At 39.0% G+C, this 24,551-nt stretch overlaps 1 protein-coding gene across 6 annotated transcripts; it reads left to right on the plus strand.

Annotated features, from left to right (window-relative positions):
• The first annotated feature begins 207 nt into the window (after window positions 1–207).
• On the plus strand, window positions 208–20,707 carry LOC129564505 (putative P2Y purinoceptor 10). 6 transcript variants are annotated; one of them, XM_055438549.2, is made up of 3 exons: window positions 1,930–2,075; window positions 3,697–3,879; window positions 19,649–20,707. In XM_055438549.2, exons 2-3 carry the CDS (start codon window positions 3,749–3,751, stop codon window positions 20,682–20,684), a joined length of 1,167 nt encoding a protein of 388 aa, XP_055294524.1. In that variant the 5' UTR covers window positions 1,930–2,075; window positions 3,697–3,748; the 3' UTR covers window positions 20,685–20,707. The 6 variants fall into 6 exon arrangements, with proteins under 6 accessions (XP_055294528.1, XP_055294527.1, XP_055294524.1 ...); XM_055438553.2 differs by lacking the exons at window positions 1,930–2,075; window positions 3,697–3,879 and adding an exon at window positions 208–292; XM_055438552.2 differs by lacking the exon at window positions 3,697–3,879 and having other exon boundaries at window positions 1,923–2,075.
• The last annotated feature ends 3,844 nt before the right edge of the window (window positions 20,708–24,551 follow it).

The following is a 24,551-nucleotide window of genomic DNA, read 5'->3' on the forward strand; positions in this document are numbered from 1 at the left end:
TTATAATAAGTCTTAGATTATCAGTCATACTCAATAACTAGAAGATATTCTTCTAAAAGTTAATTGGAGATGATTGTTAAATTATTATTTTTTTGTTTGTGCACAGTTTTGCTCCTTTTAACTAACACTCAAAATTTTAGCTGAGTTGAAATATCCTTTGCCAAAACTGGGTCACTGACTTCTGAGCTACTTTTGCTTCCCTTTTTAGAACTAATGAAAGGAGAAGAGAGCAATGAAGCAAGCTGGCAAGCCATTTTCTTAGCAATGTTAAGACGTTGTCTGGGAAATGAAGGTAGGTGGTAGTGACTATAGCTAATTGTCAGGAAAGGGTTCTTTTTATCCTTTTGTCCTAAGGTTTGGCTTTAAAGATCAATAGGTCTGAAATTTTCTTTGGCCAGGGAAGGATCATAGCTTAGGAAAACTGGCTCATGTTTCCCAAGCTCAGAGCGGATGAATTTGTAACAGAAAGACAGTTTAATATTGGTAATTTATACTGAAGATTAGAACTACCAAATGGAATGAAACATGTGTTGGCCTGTCAGTGCATTCTCCTTTCAGTAAGTATGCCAAGTTAGCAAACTAAATTAACAACAGATTGGAGCTGTATAAATATATAAAATAAGAGTGAAGAAGGGGATTGTGAGGTCAGTCATGTTTCATTTGATATACTTCAGCCAGGATGGGTACCCTCTTCCTTTGCCTGTTCTTACAAGCCATGGCCTTTTCATCAATCGGTTCAAGTTCTCAGTTTCTAGTGATGAAAGTGTCTCTTTTCCGTCTCTCTATACCCTTGAAATTTATATTGTTGATCTCTGAGTGTTGGGCATGGCTCCACTGTGTTCTTTTTTTTTAATTTATTTATTTTAATTGGAGGCTAATTACTTTACATTATTGTATTGGTTTTGCCATACATTGATATGAATCTTCTCCGGGTCTACATGTGTTCCCCATGTTCTTGAATGATTCTAGTTTTACAGGGAGATCCAGGTTGCCTTTTACAAAAATTTTATCATCCACTTCCTTCTTTAATCCGCCTTATCCGTAAATCAGAATGCTAGTGTTTGATCTAACCCACAGTATTTTTTTTTTCTCTCCTTTGTTATTATTATTGCCCAGAAGTCTCTTTGCTGTTTTGGGCCCTGGGTTCTAAGTGTAATTTCCTCACATGCCCACAGAGGTTTGTGTTGCTTTGCAAGACTTGTTTTTTAGAACTACTCTATAGTCCCCAAGTGTATGATCTTTCTTTACTTGCATACTTTTAAAGGCCCCACAGACATTACAGAAACTGAAACCTTGGTACATTGGTATATTGGAGGGAGACTGTGGGATATACGGTTCATTTATTTATTCATTATTTGAATACTTTTTCATTCATTCCTTCACGTTTTCATTCAACAATCATTCATGAAAGTGCCTTGTGCTAAACTAGCTAGAAATACAAGAACAAGTTAGATATGATTTTTGTTCCTAAGGAGTTTTGCAATACACTAAGAAATATACAAAAATAAATTACACCTTAAATTATAAAAGCCTTGAGATGAAAGGCTGAGGGAAGGATACTCCAATTGGAAGGAATAGCTTAAGCAAATGTAGTCCTACTGCTATTAGTTCTGACACATATTCTTGAGGTTTTCTCACTCTTTACCTCTCAGGTTTGAAAAAGTTGCTGTTTTCTTGTTCTTAGGTAAACTGTATTCAGATTTTGCTTCAGAATCCCATATTAACATAGAGCTTACTGGAATATAGTGAGATGGATAGGCATGTGGGTTGTGCTGGAAGGAGATAGGGTAAGAAACAGTGAGGAAAGCTGGTATGTAGTCATCATTTGATTTTGCACATTCTTTGGCTCTCGGCTTTTTAAATTTCTTTGCACCAATGAAATAAAAGCTAAATAAAACGAGTAATATCTTCTGCTAAAGGGACTTACCTTCAGGATTCTGTGGTGAGGCACCAAATGCACTCAACTTCCTCTTTCAACAACAAATTTGTCAGTTATCAGTAAGCTCTGAGCCACCAAGAATTAGGCTTTTTCACCCCAACTCCTTGCAAAGAAACAAGCCCAGCAAGGCTCCAAGGTAAGTTACAGCTTAATTTATGGGAACTGGTAAAATTCCATGTGGGACTGTTAGTGGGGACATGAAGATCCAAGACAAGGGCAGACATGAGACCAGTGTCCAATTTTAAAATTGTCCCTGGCCTCTTTCAGACTTATTACAGCAGGAGCAATGGTGATTTTCCTTGGTTCTGATTAGAATGCAAAGTTAGGGTTAATGCCATTAGTCCCCACCATTATTCCAGGATCAAGGAGTCTGTGATGCAGCTCACTCTTTGCTGAGGGCTCTTTGTTCCCTTATCATCTAGGGAAGACAGCACAAAGTGGTAAGAAAAGAGTACATTCAGTGAGATTTATTGAGACAGCTTGACCTGTTCAGCCAGATAAAGAGGATTTGGATTTCTGCTCTGTAGTTGCTTAATGAAGGAACATTTTTATGTATAACCTCCTTGCTTTGGTAAGTTTAACTGTCACAGATAGGAGAGAAAGAAAGAAAGTCAGATCATAGATTTTGGAGATGAAGGAGCTCCTAGGGTTCCAAATCCCTCACAATACAGATGGGAAAACAGAGGCTGTGAAGTGAAGACATTTGAGATCACTCAGCTTTTTAGTGGCAGAGCTGGAACTAGAACATGTGTCTTCTAAATCATGGTCTCTTTTTCCTACAGAAGCCTATATCTCCCAAAGAATACTGTAAATATATTGATAACTATGTTGATTGTAGGTTAGGAAAGAAGAAAATACCCCAGATGACAAACTCTGTTAAAATTATTTCAATCTGTTCAAAGGCATTTCTTGATCCTTTGAAAGCTGCATTTTCACCCAACTTCAGACCTACTAGATAACAGAGCTCCCAGAAGTGGTACCTATATTTTCAGCAATTATCATTCTTATTATCTTGAGTGCTAGCAACCCTTCTGGTTCTGAGCTAAGATGACTGAATCAAAAGAAATCTTCCAGTTGAGGAATTCTTCAAGGTGAACTGTGCCACAACTGTTGATACAAGGATCATTTTGGATATAATGATAATAAGCTTTGTGGTGCATGTTGGATGGAGTGGTCTCAGTCCCAGGAATCCTGCAAGTGGGAATATTTTTCATTTTTGTTTTTCAAATGGATGTGGGAGTCATTGCCCTTTCTATTATTTGATGAGGTTATCCCTTAGCAATTGCAGCACAGTAAAATTATTCACTGTTAAAAATATGTGATTTGCTGTTATATTGAAGTGGAAAATGGCCTGAACGAGAATAAAGTCATGCATTTGGTGTAATTATGTTTGCAACAGTTCCTGTCGAACAGAGGTTCTTCTTTAGTCAAAAGCAGTTCTTTTTTCGGGTCAACTGGAAAAATTGTTGAATTTAATTTGTACAAACTGTGCAAATCCTGGCAGTTGTGGAACGCAAGACTTCAAATGAGTGAATATACTTCTGGATGGTTTAGGGTGACTTTTCACAGCTTGTTGTATTTGAGGTAAGTCAATCTATGTCCTAAGAAGCAGGGTGATCTATGACCCAAGTAAAGAGGACAGAGCTGTCTTTGTGAATCCACCTTTTCTAAGTGTTCCTACAATCAGGGTAATGACTGGCAGGAAGTCTATGCCTTATTTAAAAACTCTTGCTAAAATTGTCTACTTATATTTTCAGTTCAGTTCAGTTCAGTTAAGTTGCTCAGTCGTGTCCGACTCTCCGCGACCCCATGAATCACAGCACGCCAGGCCTCCCTGTCCATCACCAACTCCCGGAGTTCACTCAAACTCATGTCCACAGAGTCGGTGATGCCATCCAACCATCTCGTTCCCGGTCGTCCCCTTCTCCTCCCACCCCCAGGTCAGGATATTTTGCATTTAAATTTTCATCTAGTATTGATTCACATGCATCACAGGCAGAGTGATGAAGTATATGGACCAAAGTGAAGAAACAAAGCTTGATTTTAGTTCAAATTCTGTCAAAGATTCACTTTTGGCTTTGGGCAAGTTACTTTATTTTTCTGAGTTTCAGTAGTCTCATCTATAATAAGGTGGGGGCTTGAAATAGATAGTCTTTTTTAAATTTTTTAATTAATTAATTAATTTTAATCAGAGGCTAATTACTTTACAATATTGTATTGATTTAATTTCCTTCCTAGTATAGTGGTTTGACTCTAGGCTCCTGGTGCCTGAGAAGAGTATATCATGAAGGGGTAAATAATGAGACAATAGGGCAATCTAACTACAGTTTGAACCTTCTGGAAATACAGTCTAGCTTTCAAACGGAACTCATTAATCTATGCTAAGGGCGACTTTACTTCTTTCAGAGTAATGTAACCATGACAGCTTCAACTTTTAGACAACAGACGAGTGTTTTGTAAGTAATTTCCTTTTTTAAAATGATAAAATGCAAACATACAAGGGAAAGAATTCTGAAATCTGATTTCCACACTGACAGTGTCACTTAATCAGTATTTCTTAATCTTTTAAATGCAAAGTCCCATTTGAAAAACATAAAAATCTCACTGCAAAGTTATTGTGGACTCGCCTAATTAGGAACTAGATCCTGATCCTGGACTCCTAAAAAAACTTATCCCAACACATTGACATTTTCCAAATACTGTGGGACAAACAGGCAGAAAGATTTTTGTAGATCTGTACTTTCAGTTTGTATTATATGGAAAGTAATTTTGATTTCCAAATGTATTTACTGTACTAAGGATTTTTTTTCAAGTAATACATGTTTCCCACTCTTCTACTTTAAGAATTATTGCATTAATCCTACTCAATATTTCTCACACCTATGCTTTTGGGGAGATTTTCTAAACTCATAAAAGGACATGATCCAACCAAAAGCTCATGGAGGTTACTCTCAGTACAAGTAAAGTAGAAATAAACTAACATTTATTTAAAGTATACTGTGGATTACAAAGGATTATAGATATGATTTTTACTTTTCTGTCATTGTTGTTCACTCAGCCCTGTCTGATTATTTGTGGAATGGACTGCAGCACACTAGGCTTCCCCGTCTTTCACTATCTCTTGGAGTTTGCTTAAACTCATGTCCATTCAGTCGATGATGCCCCTTCTCCTCCTGTCCTCAATCTTTCCCAGCACCAGGGTCTTTTCCAATGAGCTGACTCTTTGTATCAGGTAGTCAAAGAATCAGCTTCAGCATCAGTCCTTCCAATGAATATTCAGGGTTGATTTCCTTTAGGATTGACTGGTTTGATCTCCTTGAAAGTGAAAGTGAAGTCACTCAGTTGTGTCCGACTCTTTGCGACCCCATGGACAGTGGAGCCTGCACCAGGCTCCTCTGTCCATGGGATTTTCTAGGCGAGAATACTGGAGTGGGTTGCCATTTCCTTCTCCAGGGAATCTTCCCGACCCAGGGATCGAACCCAGGTCTCCCACATTGTAGACAGACGCTTTACCGTCTGAACCACCAGACTCTTTAATCATGTACATTTCCTATTTAATCTTTACACAGGCACTAGATCCTAATGTTATAAATGAGGAAACTGAAGCCACTAAATATGAAGTGAGTCATCTCAGGCTGGAGAGCTAATAAGTGAGTCAAGACATAACCTTAGGTCTGTCCAAAGAACATGATTCTATCTCCAAAATACTGCCCCAAATGCAAAAATGATGAAAAATTAGGCTTCTTTCTTATCTGATTAAAAATCCAATAACAATACATGCATGGAAGTTCAATTCAAATTTTATTGTAATTCTTTTTAAGGATAAAAATAATTTTCACTTCTAATTTATAGGGGAAATGTCTAGACTTGCAGAACATATCCAAATTTCTATATTTCTGAAATCAAGACAAGTTATTTACAGTTGATTTTAATTAACTCAGGAAATGGTAGAGCTCCAAATTCCAGTTGCTCTTCTTTGGCTATGGTTATGAGTGATTGAATGAAGGACACTGTGGGCATGGGTATCTGACTGGCTTGGGTACTTCATGTGAGACTTTTGTGATTCAAATAAAAAGAGAAATGCTAAAAAAAAATCTGTTATATATATATATAACAGATTAAGTCATTCCCATTCTAAAGATCAGGAAAGTGAGACTCAAAGAAGTCAACACATTTATTACATTTACCTGAATGCTATACAAGCAGCAGAGTGAAGAGTGTAGAATCTAGACTTCTGGCATCAAGGTAACTACTCAGTTCTACAAAGCTTTAGCTTCTCAGTCCTCTCCCTCTCTTCACCTCTCATCATTAAGTCAGTAATACCATTAGGTGAGCAAATTTATCAAATATCAAAAATCAAATATGTGTCTCCTATTTTCTTTGATAATAGGACCAGCATGTGGGCTTGTTATCTTGGAAGGAAAAGAAAATTAGAGAAAGGTTGCTGACAGGGGACCTCCCCACTTGCCAGGGGAGAATATTCACAAGCCATTTGGGAATGTAACTTACTTTTTTTTTTTTTTTTTAGCATTTCTCTTCTTATTTGAATCACAAAAGTCTCACATGAAGTACCCAAGCCAATGTAATATGTATATGCTGCTGCTGCTGCTGCTGCTAAGTCACTTCAGTCGTGTCCGACTCTGTGTGACCCCATAGACAGAAGTCCACCAGTCTCCCCCGTCCCTGGGATTCTCCAGGCAAGAACACTGGAGTGGGTTGCCATTTCCTTCTCCAAACTTGTGTTTACTTTTGTTTTAGTTACAGTATGTATATATGAACTTTAAATAATAATTAATAGCAATTATAGTTGTAATAATGCTTTGTAAAGTGTAAGTAGGTTGAGATGGTGACAGTTGCATTAATGATGGAAGTGGCAGTGCTGATGGTATTAGTTAGAGGCAGGGGTTTAGAGAGTCCTGGCCCATAAAGTCATGGCAAGTTAGAACAGAAGGTAGTTAAGATCATACAGTTCATATTATCTTATCTTAATAATGAGAGAAATGAAACTTGTATAAAGGAAGGGGCTTAGAAAAACAAAACAAAGAAATAGTATTTGACTAACTGCTAGAATCCAAGTGTTATAGCTCCAAATCCAGTGTTCTTTATAATATATTTTACAGCTTCTGAGTCTTCCCCATCTTACATGCCTTGTTACATTTGGCTCACTACTATTAGGGCTTCCCAGGTGGCTCAGTGGTAAAGACTCTGCCTGCAAATGCTGGAGACTCAAGACACATGGTTCAACCCCTGGATCAGAAAGATCTAGAGAAGGAAATGGCAACCCACTCCAGTATTATTGCCTGGAGGATCACATGGACAGAGGAACATGGAGAGCTACAGTCCATGGGGTCGAAAAGAGTTAGAGATGACTGAGCAACTGAGCATACAATACTCTTATAAATCCATCCTTCCAGTACTTTATCCATAGATCTATTGTGGTTTGGGTTCATAAGTAGAACTTGTTAAAGATCTCTGGTTTTGATAGTATCCTACCCAGATACCTGGTGGCAATCATTTGCCAAATATGTGCAGTCATACATCACTTCATGGGAAAAAGAAGGAGAAAAGGTGGAAACAGTGAAAATCTCTTCTTGAGGTCTAAAGTCACTGTAGATGGTGACTGCAGCCATGAAATTAGGAGATGATTGCTTCTTAGAAGGAAAGCTATGACAAGCATAGACAGCGTGTTGAAAAGCAGAGACATTACTCTGCTGACAAAGGTCAGTATAGTCAAGGCTATGGTCTTTCCACTAGTCATTTTCAGATGTGAGAGCTGGACAATAAAGAAGGCAGAGCGTGGAAGAACTGATGCTTTTGAACTGTGGTGCTAGAGAAGACTCTTGAGAGTCCTTGGGAAAGCAAGGAGACCAAACCAATCGATCTTAAAAGAAATCAACCCTGAATACTCTGTGGAATGACTGATGCTGAAGCTGAAGCTCCAATACTTGGGCCTCTGGATGTGAACAGCTGACTAATTAGAAAGAACCCTGATTCTGGGAAAGATCGAAGGCAGAAGGAGACGAGGACAACAGAGGATGAGATGGTTGGATGGAATCACCGATTTAATGGGCATGAACTTGAACAAACTCCCAGAGATGGTGAGGGACAGAGAAGCCTGGCATGGTGCAGTCCATGGGATCACAGAGTCAGATACGACTTGGTGACTGAACAAAAACAAAAACATAGTCATAAAAGTGCTAGAAATACAATTGAGATTATTAGCATCTTCATCTCTGAAGAATGGTTTTATACATATAAATGTGACTTTAGCATATTTTTGTGCAACAAATTGCTTACAAAGGAAAACTTTTAGCTGTCTCTGCTCATGAAGAACCTCATTATGACTGAAATTGTAATAACTGAGACTGTCAGGAAGAAGTAATAATTTTGAGTCTTCATTCTCTGATCCATAAAGGGGTATGAAAGTGTTAGTTGCTCAGTCGTGTTTGACTCTTTGCAACCCCATGGACTGTAGTCCATCCGGTTGCTCTGTCTATGGAATTCTCCAGGCAAGAATACCGGAGTGGGTTGCCATTCCCTTCTCCAAGAAATCTTCCAGACCCAGGGTGCAAGCCCAGGTCTCCTGCACTGCAGGCAGATTCTTTAATGTCTGAGCCAGCAGGGAAGCCCCCAAATTAGTATAATAGTAATTAACTCAGGTTTCTTTCAAAGGTCAAAGGTAATTTATTAATAGTAATAGCGCTTAGCTAGTGGCAGGATGCAAGTGGAAACTTCTCGTACTTAGTATTTCACTGAACCTTAGAAGTCTGGAACAAATTCTTATGCCATCATAATATAAGGTCACTTTGAGCCTTTGCAAAAGCACAGCATTAAGCTAGTTGGTTGGGAAGTGAAGCTGCCTTTACATAGACAGTATTAGTACATACGATGTTCTTGGATTCAGAATCACTGATCATATTTAGAGGCCTGACTTAACTTTGTGTTCAAAAACAAAATTTAGTTATTGTGATCACTCACATAGAGCCAGACACCCTGGAATGTGAAGTCAAGTGGGCCTTAGGAAGCATCACTACGAACAAAGCTAGTGGAGGTGATGGAATTCCATTTGAGCTATGGAAAATCCTGAAAGATGGTGCTATGAAAGTGCTACACTCAAAATGCCAGCAAATTTGGAAAACTCAGCAGTGGCCACAGGACTGGGAAAGGTCAGTCTTCATCCCAATCCCAAAGAAAGGCAATGCCAAAGAATGCTCAAACTACCTAACAATTGCACTCATCTCACACGGTAGTAAAGTCATGCTTAAAATTCTCCAAGCAAGGCTTCAGCAATACGTGAACCGTGAACTTCCAGATTTTCAAGCTGGTTTTAGAAAAGGCATAGGAACCAGAGATAAAATTGCCAACATCTGCTGGATCATGGAGAAAGCAAGAGAGTTCCAGGAAAACATCTATTTCTGCATTATTGACTATGCCAAAGCCTTTGACTGTGTGGATCACAATAAACTGTGGAACATTCTGAAAGACATGGGAATATCAGACCACCTGACCTGCCTCTTGAGAAACCTGTATGCAGGTCAGGAAGCAACAGTTAGAACTGGACATGGAACAACTGACTGGTTCCAAATAGGAAAAGGAGTACATCAAGGTTGTATATTGTCACCCTGCTTATTCAACTTATATGCAGAGTACATCATGAGAAACTCTGGGCTGGAGGAAGCACAAGCTGGAATCAAGATTACTGGGAGAAATATCAATAACCTCAGATATGCAGATAACACCACCCTTATGGCAGAAAGTGAAGAAGAACTAAGGAGCCTCTTGATGAAAGTGAAAGAGGAGAGTGGAAAAGTTAGCTTAAAGCTCAACATTCAGAAAACTAAGATCATGGCATCCCGCCCCATCACTTCATGGCAAATAAATGGGGAAACAGTGGCTCACTTTTTTTGGGCTCCAAAATCACTGCAGATGGTGATTGCAGCCATGAAATTAAAAGAAACTCCTTGGAAAGAAAGTTATGACCAACCTAGATAGCATATTAAAAAGCAGAGACATTACTTTGCCAACAAAGGTGTGTCTAGTCAAGGCTATGGTTTTTCCAGTGGTCATGTATGGATGTGAGAGTTGGATAGTAAAGAAAGCTGACTGCCAAATAATTGATGCTTTTGAACTGCGGTGTTGGAGAAGACTCTTGAGAGTCCCTTGGACTGCAAGGAGATTCAACCAGTCCATGCTAAAGGAGATCAGTCCTGGGTGTTCATTGGAAGGGCTGATGTTGAAGCTGAAATTCCAGTACTTTGGCCACCTGATGCGAAGAGCTGACTCATTTGAAAAGACCCTGATGCTCGGAAAGATTGAAGGTGGGAGAAGGGGACGACAGAGGATGAGATGGTTGGATGGCATCACCGACTCGTTGGACATGGGTTTGGGTGAACTCCGGGAGTTGGTGATGGACAGGGAGGCCTGTCATTCTGCGATTCATGGGATCGCAAAGAGTTAGACACGACTGAGCGACTGAGCTGAACTGATAAAGTCAAGTGTTTAACGACAGAATTCTCACCTTATGAAATTGCTGCTGGTTTTAAAAGAAAAGGTTGAGATTACAGGCTTTGGAGCTTTTAGGTATCCAGATTTGCTAGATGCCAACCTTATTATCCTTGCCTTGACCATATTTTCCTCAGTAACAAAGGGGAAAAATACTATGACTATTGCTTAGGAGAGTAGCTTATGGGAGAGACATTAGAAGTAAAACTGACAAAGACGCTGCTAATATGTACTTATTCTCCATCCTCTTACCTTTATAAACCAATGGGTATGAGCTGAGTTCCTACTGCATGCTTAACCCTCTGCTAAGCAAAATGAGAGATATTAAAGTGCAAGATATAGTCATCCCTCATAGAGACTACATTTTTACAGTGTAGCCTAAAAGTCCAGCAAAAGTACAAAGGAAAAAGTCTGAATAGATTACCCCATTCAAGGAAAAGATGAGAATTGAGATAGGGTCTCAAGAGAGAAGTAAAATATTGACTTCTGAGATGGTATCCAGGGAGAAAGAAGTTTGATGAATTTTCAGTCATAACTTTATACCAATCTTCATTAGCAGAAATATTCTTACAGCCACACATTGGAAGTGAATCTTGTTAGTTCAGTGAAGGTAGATAATTCTGCTGCTTTGATTATTAGATTAGACGTCTATGTTGATCATTCCCTTTAGAGTTTGGCTCCTGTTACCAGAATTCTTTTTAAAGGAAAGAGGAATCCCTCTATGAATCTCCTGGCCTTTGATGTAAGCAGAATGTGCTCTGGATAGAGCATGGTGAAACCAAGAGGCAGTTACTTTTTTAAGAATGGTATTGGAGGCACTGGGAATTTGATCCTCGTATCTATCTTGGTGGTTCACGATAATACAGCTAGGAGTTCAAATATATTCTGAAGAGATGGTATTTCCACAGCTTGTAATTTTGCCTGGGTTGCATTATCTGTGTGGTGGTCTTGCTTAGCTGAGTTGGTTATGCAACAGCAATGAGATTAATTTTTGGAGATTAATCCCTCCATGGTCCAGTTAACATCAATTTTTAAAATAGTGCTGTATGTTTAGCCTTGCTTTGGGTTTAGAGAGAAAGAGAGAACAAAAGATGCATTGACAAGAGAAATATTATTGTGGGAGTTTAAGAGATTTAATGACAAATATCTAGCTGAGAGTGAAGGACAACATGATGATCTGGAAGTGAAAGGGAGCAATTAATGAAAGGAAATTCTGAGAAAGTTAAAAGGGATTAAGAGCATGGGAATTCAACTTGTACAACAAGAAAGACAGCTGTATTGGGAGGGATGCAGTTGTAGATTAAATTGTGTGTGTTGGGAGGGGACAATGTTTGAAACTGAGTTACTTCTCACCCAATAGCCTCAACTTTCTTGTGATTTAAGCATTAAAAGCCTCTGCTGAGAAATATGGGGATGGGAGAGGAGAAGAGTAGAAGAAATTTTAGTACAGTTATGAAAGTGCTAAATAGCCAGCACTCTCTTTTTGTGCACCTTGATTAATTTCTTAGGAGAATAAACTAATCAGAGGTGTGGAAAAAGAGGCTGGATCAGAAAAAAAATCTTGTATTTAAAGTGCTGAAACTAGAAATTCATGATTTCTAGTTTCAGCACCTTAAATAGATCCTGGTATTTTTAATAGGATCATTCATCAGTTTGGATAATAAAAAATAAAATGGTTTGTGGACTTGATCTGGGGTTAAGACCTTGCCAGGCTTCCCTAGTGGCTCAGACAGTAAAGTATCAGCTTGCAATGAGGGAGACCTGGGTTCGGTCCCTGGGTTAGGAAGATCCCCTGGAGAAGGAAATGGCAATTCACTCAGTATTCTTGCCTGGAGAATTGCATGGACAAAGGAGTCTGGCAGGCTACAGTCCATGGGGTTGCAAAGGGTCGGACACAACTCAGGGACTATCACTAACTTTTTCAAGCTGGTACAGCAGAAGAATGGTGAGTAAAGAAGGTTGAGGATTCTTGTGTAAGAATAGTTAATTTGACCATTGAATCTAGTCTGCATAGAGAAGGAAGCAAAATGAGGGAGGGTGCCAGATTGGGCCATGAGAAATGGAAAGAAGTTTAAGGTCTCTGTGAGTGTGTGGTGCAAGCTAACATGGTGCAACTTGCAGTGAAGTTCAGTGATTGTAATGTTATCTTTTTAATTAATTTATTTTAATTGGAGGATAATTGCTTTACAATATTTTGATGGTTTTTGCCATATATCAACATGAATCGACCATAGGTATACATATGTCCTACGTGTCCTATGTGTTGAGAGTCCCTCGGGCTGCAAGGAGTTCAAACCAGTCAATCCAACAGGAAATCAGTCCTGAATATTCACTGGAAAGACTGATGCTGAAGCTGAAACTCCAACGCTTTGGACACCTGATGTGAAGAACTGACTCATTGGAAAAGACACTGATACTGGGAAAGATTGAAGGCAGGAAGAAAAGGGGACGACAGATGATGAGATGATGGGATGGCATCACCAACTCGATGGACATGAGTTTGAGCAACCTCTGGGAGATGGTGATGGATAGGGAAGCCTGGTGTGCTGAAGTCCATGGGGTCACAAAGAGTTGGATATGACTGAGTGATTGAACCAAACTGAACTGATACATGTGTCTCCCCTATCCTGAATCCCCCTCCCACCTCCATCCCCACCCTATCCCTCTATGTTGTCTCAGAACACTGGCTTTGGGGGCCTTGCTTCATGTAACAAACTCACACTGGTCATCTATTTTACATATAACTATGCATATGTTTCAGTGCTATTCTATCAAATCATCCCACCCTCTCCTCCTACTGAGTCCAAAAGTCTGTTCTTTATGTCTGTGTCTCTTTTACTGCCTTGCATGCAAGTAGGATCATCAGTATCATCTGCCATGGCAAAGGTAAGGAAATATGGAGACGAGCATGGGTTCCAATTCTAATACACCACCTCTACACTATGCGGGTATTGTGACTTTAGCACAATTTATTTAACCTCTTTGTATCTCAGTTTCCTCATTTGTAATATGGTAATAATCATTGGGCTGCTATGAGGATTAGAAAGGCAACAGTGGAAATGAAGATTGATTGGAGATATATTGGAGGGATTTTAAGGGGGGATAATCACCTGGTTTCTGTTTAGATATGGGTGAAATGTGGTGATAGGAATTTGATGAATTCCTAGTTTCAGCCTGTAACATTTAGGAGGCTGGTCATGGCACAGACTGAGAAGGAAAGCTTAGACTCAAGAGTAAGTCACCAATTTCATATCTTTCTTGAGAGAGGAACCAAAAATATATCTAGATTTAAGGGGTGAGAGACTGGTAACACAGAGGGCACAAACCAACCAAAAATAGTCAATAATAAAGCCAAAGGGAGAGACACAAAAGAGACAGAAACAGAGGCAGAGGCTGAGAGAAGAAACATGTTTTGAATTTGGCCTTTCCATTCAACCTATTTTTGTTAGTGGCTTCTTAAGTTGTTCTCCTTTCTAAAATTTCAGAAGCGTCACAGCTTGCTAACAGGAAGTGAAATGTTCCCTATCTGAGAGAGTTTATATTTTCACCCTACCCAACACAAATTCCCCCAGTCGCCTATCACCATGGGGATTTTACATTTAATTGTCACCAAACTTATTTGGGGAAAAACCCTTTCTACCTCCTGTTCAGTCTGGAGAAGAAAAGTCTTTCTGGAAAGCAGGCCATACAAATCACTAAACTTGAAATAAACTGAATTGCAGAGGCATAAGAAACCACAGAAACAAATAAGTTGTGATCATGACCTCTAACTTGCTATTTTGGACTAATTCAGTTCAGTTCAGTTCAGTTGTGTCCGACTCTTTGCGACCCCATGAATCACAGCACACCAGGCCTCCCTGTCCATCACCAAATCCCGGAATTCACTCAAACTCATGTCCATCGAGTCGGTGATGCCATCCAGCCATCTCATTCTCTGTCGTCCCCTTCTCCTCCTGCCCCCAATCCCTCCCAGCATCAGAGTCTTTTCCAGTGAGTCAACTCGTCGCATGAGGTGGCCAAAGTATTGCAGTTTCAGCTTTAGCATCAGTCTTTCCAATGAACACCCAGGATTGATCTCTTTTAGAATGGACTGGTTGGATCTCCTTGCAGTCCAAGGGACTCTCAAGAGTCTTCTCCAGCACCACAGTTCAAAAGCATCAATTCTTCGGCGATCAGCTTTCTTCACAGTCCAACTCTCACATAGGGCTTCATTATTTAGCACAGAGGTATAAAAACAATTTGCCTCTTTAATAAGTGAAAATTTCTGTACCAATGAAGCAGAAACAAATATCCATGTTTGTAAAGTGCAGAAGTGGAGGTGTGAATGGGTGGTTGTGAGTTGTTTTTTGTTCTTAGTACTGTAATGCACCTTATGTAGCCTGCCTTGTTTTTTAACAGCCTGTGCATAAGTAATAGATTACAGTAGAAACAAAATCAATAATGAAGTCAAAGTGGGTGGAAAGGAAAGTGTGGTGACATGTGTGATGACAGATGTTTAGTTATATATTGATGGCATAACTAGAGAAATCCTAAGGTTATAAGATCCTGAGGTCCTACTAAGAGATGAGAAAGATTCTGCCATAATATGCTCTCTGGATAGCACAATGATCCTCATGTTATTAAAAAGTCCCTCTTGAGCAAGGAGACGCAAAGGGTTACAATGGAGATAGTACAGACTTTGGAGCAAATCAGGCTTGATAATAAATCCCATTTTTAAATTTGCTACCCAAGACACTTTACTGAATCTCTCTGAACCTCAGTTTCCTTATCTGCACTATAAGAGTAATAATGGAACTTCATCTTAGGATGGTTGTGAGAATTAAATTACATAATATATATGAAAAATTCCATTGCAGATTCTGGCATATATCATTGATCAGATCATAGTAATTATTTACTTTCTTTTCACCTGTGAGTATCCTTCTACCTTTGTTCTAAGCCATACATACATAGGAAAGATGACTGCATGACTCTTTAGGATCTATCACAGATAGAATAACTAGGGAGTATATGAGGAGGGAAAATGAAAGTTATTTACAGTATTGGTAGCTGATAAAGTTTACTCTCTTATCTGTGAATCAATCTCTTGGGGTTCTTTTCTTTTATCAGTTATCTATTTCCTGGAGTAAGACTTAGAATGATATAGGAAGTCATTCTTCTATTTATGAGGAGAATCTCAAAAAAGCCACTCTGTTTTTGTAAGCATATATACAAAATAAAAACATACAAACAACAAAACTCCACTTGAGGAACAACCTCAGCACTTTGTTTTCTCCACTTCTAGCTTTAAAGGCAATAAACATTCCTGCATTATAGATAGAAGCTATGTTTGTAAAATTTGTCTTTAGGAGGAAAACAAATGATGAACAGAAAGGTGTGTGTAAAGATTAACCACTTTGTCCTCCTATTTGAAGTCTTAGATCTTTCATTTAGTACATTTGTGGCCTTAATAAACTCCCCTCTGGGTCTTGCTTATTCTACCTTAGTAAGATTAAGTCCACAAATATTTTCCCATTATAAAGGCTACTTTAATAAGAATATTAAAACTTAAATTGTTTCAAAAGGTTTGAGTGGCCTATTTTGCTAATACCCTAATCGGTATTCAACATGATTTTGTATAATCTGCCATGGGATGATGTTGCACCAGTACAGAATTCCCCTTAGATAGAGAATAGGTTTCCCCCCTTCCCTACTATATAAGGGGAACTATCCTGGTTCAGTTTCTAAATTCATTTCTTATTGTTTAGTCATTAAGCCATGTCCAGCTCTTTGCGAATCCATGGACTGCAGCACACCAGACTTCCCTTTCCTTCACTATCTCCTGGAGTTTGCTCAAATTCAAGTCCATTGAGTCAGTGATATTATCTAACCATCCTATCCTCTGTTGTTCCCTTCTCCTCCTGCCTTCAATCTTTCCCAGAATCAAGGTCTTTTCAAATGAGTTCGTTCTTTGCATCAGGTGGCGAAAGTATTGGGGCTTCAGCTATAGCATCAGTCCTTCTAATGAATATTCAGGATTGATTTCATTTAGGATTGACTGGTTTGATCTCATTGCTGTCCAAGGGACTCTCAAGAGTCTTCCCCAGCTGCACAATTCAAAAGCATAAATTCTTCAGCTCTCAGCCTTCTTTATGGTCCAACTCTCACATCTGTACATGACTGCTGGAAAAATCATAATTTTCACTATACAGACCATTGTCAGCAAAGTGATGTTTATGCTTTTTAATATACTGTCTAATTTGGTCATAGCTTTTCTTCTATGGAGCAAGTGTCTTTTAATTTTTTGGCTGCAGTCACCATCCGCAGTGATTTTGGAGTCCAAGAAAATAAAATCTGTCACTATTTCTGGATTTTCCCCATCTATTTGCTATGAAGTTATGGGACTGGATGCTATGATCTTAGTTTTATTTTTATTATTACTGAAAAGTTTCATGTAAATTTGGAATGAAACCTAAGCTGAGAGAGAGAGAGACAGAGAATGCATGAAAACTATCAGCTATTGTGATAAAATAATAAGGAAGCAATTTTCCCAATCCACAAAAATCAGCTAGGATACTGGTACTGCAGGCTAAAAGAGGCAAATTTATTTTCCCAGTGCTGTGGTGCCAAGTTAGGAAGTCAGAACCCAATGGGAAAGGTGGTGGACAAAAGAGAGGCAAGCAGATCAGAACAATAAGACTGAATTTCTACCATTGCAATTGGGAATGAGTAAACAGTGTTCATACTAACAAGAAGCAAGAGAAATCTTGACCCAAAAGAAACAGACTTAAATATCATATTTTTTTCTGCTATTAGAACAAAAGACTGATTATTTCAGGACTTCCTTGTGTGCAAGACATAGCTTAGACAATCTGTCAAGGCAGTTTGATGACAATTCTGTGGTTCTCTGGTTCACTGGATGACCTTGGATAAATAGTATACTTTCCTTTAGCACCTATAAACAGGTCCCTTCTAATTTTAATATCCTATGACTTTGTAGGTATAAAAACAAATCTAGTAATAACTTATTTTTAAATTGCATTTCTCTAATGATTATTGATGTTTAGCATATTTTCATATACCTGTTGGCCATCTCTATATCTTCTTTTTTTTAAATTTTTATTAGAGGCTAATTATTTTACAATGTTATATTGGTTGGTTTTGCCATACATTGACATGAATCCGCCCCGGGTGTGCATGGGTTCCCCCTCCCGAACCCCCCTCCCACCTCCCTCCTCCCCTTATCCTCCCTCTGGATCATCCCCGCATACCAGGCCCCGCATCCTGTAACATGCATCGACTCTGAACTGGCGATTCATTTCACATATGATAATATACATGTTTCAGTGCCATTCTCCCAAACCATCCCACCCTCACCCTCTCCCACAGAGTCCCAAAGACTGTTCTATGCATCCGTGTCTCTTGCTGTCTCGTATACAGGGTTCTCATTTGCATCTTTCTAAATTCCATATATATGCATTAGTATATTGTATTGGTGTTTTTCTTTCTGGTTTACTTCACTCTGTATATAATAGGTTCTAGTTTCATCCACCTCATTAGAACTGGTTCAAATGCATTCTTTTTAATGGCTGAGTAATACTCCATTGTGTATATGTACCAAAGCTTATATCTTCTTTGTATGTCTGCTTAAGTCTTCTGTCCACTTTTTGCTTGGGTTGTTTTGTGTTTCATTGAGCTATACAAACTGTTTATATATTTTGGAAAGTAAGGCCTTGTTAGTCACATCATTTGCAAAGAATTTCTCTCCCATAGGTTGTCTATGTGTTTTGTTTATAATTTCTTTTGCTGTACACAAGCTTTTAAGTTTAATTAAGTCCCATTTGTTTATTTTTGCTTTTGTTTCCTTACTCTAATAGATGAAATGCAAAAAAAAAAAAATTACAGTAACTTATGCCAAAGAATATTCTGCCTATGTTTTCCTCTAGGAGTTTTATAGCATCTGGTCTTTACATTTAGATCTTTAATCCATTTTGAGTTTGTTTTTGTATATGGTGTAAGAGAATGTTCTAATTTCATTCTTTTACATGTAGCTGTCCAATTTTCCCATCACTACTTATTAAAGAGACTATTTTTTCTCCGCTGTATATTCTTGCCTCATTTGTTATTAGATTAATTGACCTTAAGCGTGTGGGTTTATTTCTGGGCTTTCCATACTGTTCCATTGATCTATATGTTTGTTTCTGTGCCAGTACCATAATATTTTGATTACTGCAACTTTGTAGCATAGTCTAAGGTCAGGGAGTTTGATTCCTCCAACTCCGTTCTTCAATCTCAATATTGTTTTGGCTCTTTTTTGGTTTTCTCTGTCTCCATGAAGTATCACCTCACACCAGTCAAATGACCATCATAGAAAAATCTACAAATAATAAATACTGGAGAGACTGTGGAGAAAAAGAAACCTTTCTACACCGTAGATGGGAATATAAATTGGTACAATGACTATGGAGAACAATATTGAAGCTTCTTTAAAAGAAAAAGAAAACAGAATTAGTTACCATATGATCCATCAATCCCACTTCTGGGCATATAGCCAGAAAAGGCAAAAACTCTAATTCAAAAAGCTACATGTATCCCAATGTTCATAGCAGCACTATGTACAAAAGCCAAGACATGGAAACAACCTAAAGTTCCATCTACAAATGGGTGGATTATGAAGATATTGTATATACAAATTTATATATATGCACATATACATATATATATATAAATTTAGTATTACTCGGCAATAAAGAGAATGAAATAATGTCATTAGTAGCAACATGGATGGACCTAGAGATTATCACACTGAGTGAAGGAGGTCAGACAGATAAAAACAAATGTCATATGATATCATTTACATTAGAATCTAAAGCAATTATACAAATGAACTAATTTACAAAACCAAAATAAACTCACAGACATAGAAAACAAACAGTTACCAGAAGGCAAAAATAAGGAGGAATAAATTAGAAGTTTGAAATTAAGAGATATACACTTCTATATATAAAATAGATACACAATAAGGACCTACTGCGTAGCAAAGGGAACTATATTCAACATCTTGTAATAACCTCTAATGGAAAAGAATCTGAAAATATATATATAGCTAATCACTTTGCTGTACACCTAAAGCATTGTAAATCAACTAAACTTCAATCTAAGAAAATCTGGATGTCAGCTAAAGTGGTTAACCATGATATTGTTTTTTTTTTTGTTTGTTTTGGGCAGGGATTATAACTTCATGGCTTACGATGATAAACATGCTGAAATATTCAAGATGGGAAGCAACAGTACCAGCAATGCTGAGACTCACTGCAATGTCCCCAATTTGACATTTCATTACTCTCTCTACGCAACCACCTACATCCTCATATTCATCCCTGGTCTACTGGCCAACAGTGTAGCCTTGTGGGTTCTGTGCCGCTTTATCAGCAAGAAAAATAAAGCCATTATTTTCATGATAAACCTCTCTGTGGCTGACCTTGCACACGTGCTGTCCTTACCCCTCCGGATTTACTATTACATCAGCCACCATTGGCCTTTCCAGAGGATCCCTTGTCTGCTATGCTTCTACCTGAAGTATCTCAACATGTATGCCAGCATTTGTTTCCTGACATGCATCAGCCTTCAGAGGTGCTTCTTTCTCCTCAAGCCCTTCAGGGCCAGAGACTGGAATCGTAGGTACGATGTAGGCATCAGTGCTGCCATATGGGTCATCGTGGGTACTGCCTGTTTGCCATTTCCCATCATGAGAAGCACAGACTTAGCCAACAACACTGAGTCCTGCTTTGCTGATCTTGGTTACAGGAAAATGAATGCAGTGGCTTTAGTTGGGATGATTACAGCTGCTGAACTGGCAGGATTTGTGATTCCAGTAGTCATCATTGCATGGTGTACCTGGAAAACGACTATATCCTTGAGACAACCACCTATGGCTTTCCAAGGAATCAGTGAAAAGCAGAAAGCACTGAGGATGGTTTACATGTGTGCTGCAGTCTTCTTCATCTGCTTCACTCCCTATCATATTAACTTTATTTTTTATACCATGGTAAAGGAAACTATCATTAGCAGTTGCCCCATTGTCCAAAGCACACTGTATTTCCATCCTTTTTGTCTATGCCTTGCAAGTCTCTGCTGCCTCTTGGATCCAATTCTCTATTACTTCATGGCCTCAGAGTTTCGTGACCAACTATCTCGCCATGGCAGCTCTGTGACTCGTTCCCGCCTAATGAGCAGGGAGAGTGGTTCATCTATGATTGGTTAAAAATAAAACAGCTCTTGATTGTGGCTTTGTTTAACTATGTTTCCTTACTTTTTCCAAAGACCAAAATGACTAGACACAGTTTCTTTAACTGAACTTTGGGAACAACAGAAATATTTGTGCTCACAAGGGTGTGACAATAGAGGCAGAGTGTGAAATGTGGGAGAGGAAGGGAAAATGAGATTTGCCTGTTTCCTCTTTGAAATTCAAGTCACTTCTTACTTGAGAGATTTAGATCAAGATTTTACAGATGTTTTAAACAAATGAAAATTGCATATTTTATTTTAAACCTTTCTTTAGTAAATGTGATGCTGTTAATGATACAGTACATGCATGAATCCTTCACACAATGCAAAAGCAAATATTTTTCATATGAAGAATATTACCTGTAAATGAAAGCAAAAAATTCTCCAGTCTTTATAAGGGATAAGTTCACAGGCAAGGGTTTGTGAGCACTGAAGCAACATGTGAATAAATTTGAAGATACAAACCCTTACTGAAGAAAAGGCATGGGAATGTGTTCACTCATTGAAAATACATTGGATGCCTATTGTATTCCGGGTTGCCATTCTCTTGGGTATTTTCACCTACAGCATCTCATCTGGCTTTTCTAATAAACTTGTGGAAGGTTCCAATCCAAATGAATAAATGAAACCTCAGAGAGATGAAATGACTTCACTGGGAATAAACAGTGCTAAGGCAAAATTTGTCCTGAATACACAACATATGCTTAGGATATTAGCTCTATTTGTGTTGTTATTTGTTAGGTTAATGCTAAACTATCTACTACTGCTTTATTGACTATGCCAAAGCCTTTGACTGTGTGGATCACAACAAACTATGGAAAATTCTTAAAGAGATGGGAATACCAGAACACTTACCTGCCTCCTGAGAAATCTGTATGTAGGTCAAGAAACAGCAGTTAGAACATGACATGGAAGAACAGACTGGTTCCAAATTAGGAAAGGAGTATGTCAAGGCTATATATTGTAACCCTGCCTATTTAACTTACATGCAGAGTTCAGTTCAGTTCAGTTGCTCAGTCGTGTCCGACACTTTGCAACCCCATGAATCACAGCACGCCAGGCCTCCCTGTCCATCACCAACTCCCAGAGTTCACTCAAACTCATGTCCACAGAGTCGGAGATGCCATCCAGCCATCTCGTTCTCTGTCGTCCCCTTCTTCACCTGCCCCTAACTTTTCCCAGCATCAGAGTCTTTTCCAGTAAGTCAACTCGTCGCATGAGGTGGCTAAAGTATTGGAGTTACAGCTTTAGTCCTTCCAATGAACACCCAGGATTGATCTCCTTTAGAATGGACTGGTTGGATCTCCTTGCAGTCCAAGGTACTCTCAAGAGTCTTCTCCAACACCACAGTTCAAAAGCATCAATTTTTCGGCGATCAGCTTTCTTCACAGTCCAACCCTCACATCCATACGTGAGCACAGGAAAAACCATAGCCTTGACTAGACGGACCTTGGTTGGCAAAGTATGTCTCTGCTTTTTAATATACTATCAAGGTTGGTCATAACTTTACTTCCAAGGAGTAAGTGTCTTTTAATTTCATGGCTGCAATCAGCATCTGCAGTGATTTTGGAGCCCCAAAAAATAAAGTCTGACACTGTTTCCACTGTTTCCCCATCTATTTCCCATGAAGTGATGGGACCAGATGCCATGATCTTTGTTTTCTGAATGTTGAGCTTCAAGCCAACATTTTCACTCTCCTCTTTCACTTTCATCAAGAGGCTTTTGAGTTCCTCTTCACTTTCTGCCATAAGGGTGGTGTCATCTGCATATCTGAGGTTATTGAAGTTTCTCCCAGCAATCTTGATTCCAGCTTGTGCTTCTTCCAGCCCAGCGTTTCTCATGATGTACTCTGCATATAAGTTAAATAAGCAAGGTGACAAGATATAGCCTTGACGTACTCGTTTTCCTATTTGGAACCAGTCTGTTGTTCCATGTCCAGTTCTGACTGTTGCTTCCTGACCTGCATACAGGTTTCTCAAGAGGCAGGTCAGCTGGTCTGGTATTCCCATCTCTTTCAGAATGTTCCACAGTTTATTGTGATCCACACAGTCAAAGGCTTTGGCATAGTCAATGAAGCAGAAATAGATGTTTTTCTGGAACTCTCTTGCTTTCTCCATGATTCAGGGGATGTTGGCAATTTGATCTCTGGTGCCTCTGCCTTTTCTAAAACCTGCTTGAACATCTGGAAGTTCACGGTTCACATATTGCTGAAGCCTGGCTTGGAGAATTTTGAGCATGACTTTACTAGCGTGTGAGATGAGTGCAATTGTGCGGTAGTTTGGGCATTCTTTGGCATTGCCTTTCTTTGGGATTGGGATGAAGACTGACCTTTTCCAGTCCTGTGGCCACTGCTGAGTTTTCCAAATCTGCTGTCATATTGAGTGCAGCACTTTCACAGCATCATCTTTCAAGATTTGAATTAGCTCAACTGGAATTCCATCACCTCCGCTAGTTTTGTTCGTAGTGATGCTTTCTAAGGCCCACTTGACTTCACATTCCAAGATGTCTGGCTTTAGGTCAGTGATCATGTTATTGTGACTATCTTGGTCGTGAAGATCTTTTTTGTACAGTTCTTCTGTGTATTGCTGCCACCTCTTCTTAATATCTTCTGCTTCTGTTAGGTCCATACCATTTCTGTCCTTTATTGAGCCCATCTTTGCATGAAATGTTCCCTTGGAATCTCTAATTTTCTTGAAGAGATCTCTTGTTTTTCCTATTCTGTTGTTTTCCTCTTTTTCTTTGCATTGATCGCTGAGGAAGGCTTTCTTATCTCTCCTTGCTATTCTTTGGAACTCTGCATTCAGATGCTTATATCTTTCCTTTTCTCCTTTGCTTTTCGCTTCTCTTCTTTTCACAGGTATTTGTAAGGCCTCCTCAGACAGCCATTTTGGTTTTCTGCATTTCTTTTTCATGGGGATGGTCTTGGTCCCTGTCTTCTGTACAATGTCACGAACCTCCGTCTTGCGTTCATCAGGCACTCTATCTATCAGATCTAGTCCCTTAAATCTATTTCTCACTTCCACTGTATAATCATAAGTTATTTGATTTAGGTCATATCTGAATGGTCTAGTGGTTTTCCCTACTTTCTTCAATTTAAGTCTGAGTTTGGCAATAAGGAGTTCATGATCTGACCCACAGTCAGCTCCTGGTCTTGTTTTTGCTAACTGTATAGAGCTTCTCCATACATGGTGCAAAATGCCAGGATGGATGAAGCACAAGCTGGAATCAAGATTGCTGGGAGAAATATCAGTAACCTCAGCTATGCAGATGACAACATCCTTATGGTAGAAAGGGAAGAAGAACTGAAGAGCCTCTTGATGAAAGTGAAAGATGAGAGTGAAACTCAACATTCGAAAAACTAAGGTCATGGCACCTGCTCCCATCACTTCATGGCAAATAGATGGGAAAAAGATGGAAACAGTGAGAGACTTTATTTTCTTGGGCTCCAAACATCACTGCAGGTGGTGATTGAAGCCATGAAATTAAAAGACGCTTGCTTCTCGGAAGAAAAGCTGTGACCAACATAGACAGCATATTCAAAAGCAGAGACATTAATTTGCTGACAAAGGTCTGTCTAGTCAAAGCTATGGTTTTTCCTGTAGTCATGTATGGATGTGAGAGTTGGACCATAAAAATATCTGAGCACTGAAGAACTGATACTTTTGAACTGTGGTGTTGGAGAGGACTCTTGAGAGTCTCTTTGACTGCAAGGAAATCAAACCAGTTAATCCTAAGGGAAATCAGTCCTGAATATTAATTGGAAGGACTGATGCTGAAGCTGAAACTCCAACACTTTGGCCACCTGATGTGAAGAACTGACTCATTGGAAAAGACCCTGATGGTG

Source organism: Moschus berezovskii, chromosome X (genome assembly GCF_049115385.1).
Source record: "Moschus berezovskii isolate FMDL1 chromosome X, NW_MosBer_1.0, whole genome shotgun sequence".
NCBI classification, from domain to species: domain Eukaryota; kingdom Metazoa; phylum Chordata; class Mammalia; order Artiodactyla; family Moschidae; genus Moschus; species Moschus berezovskii.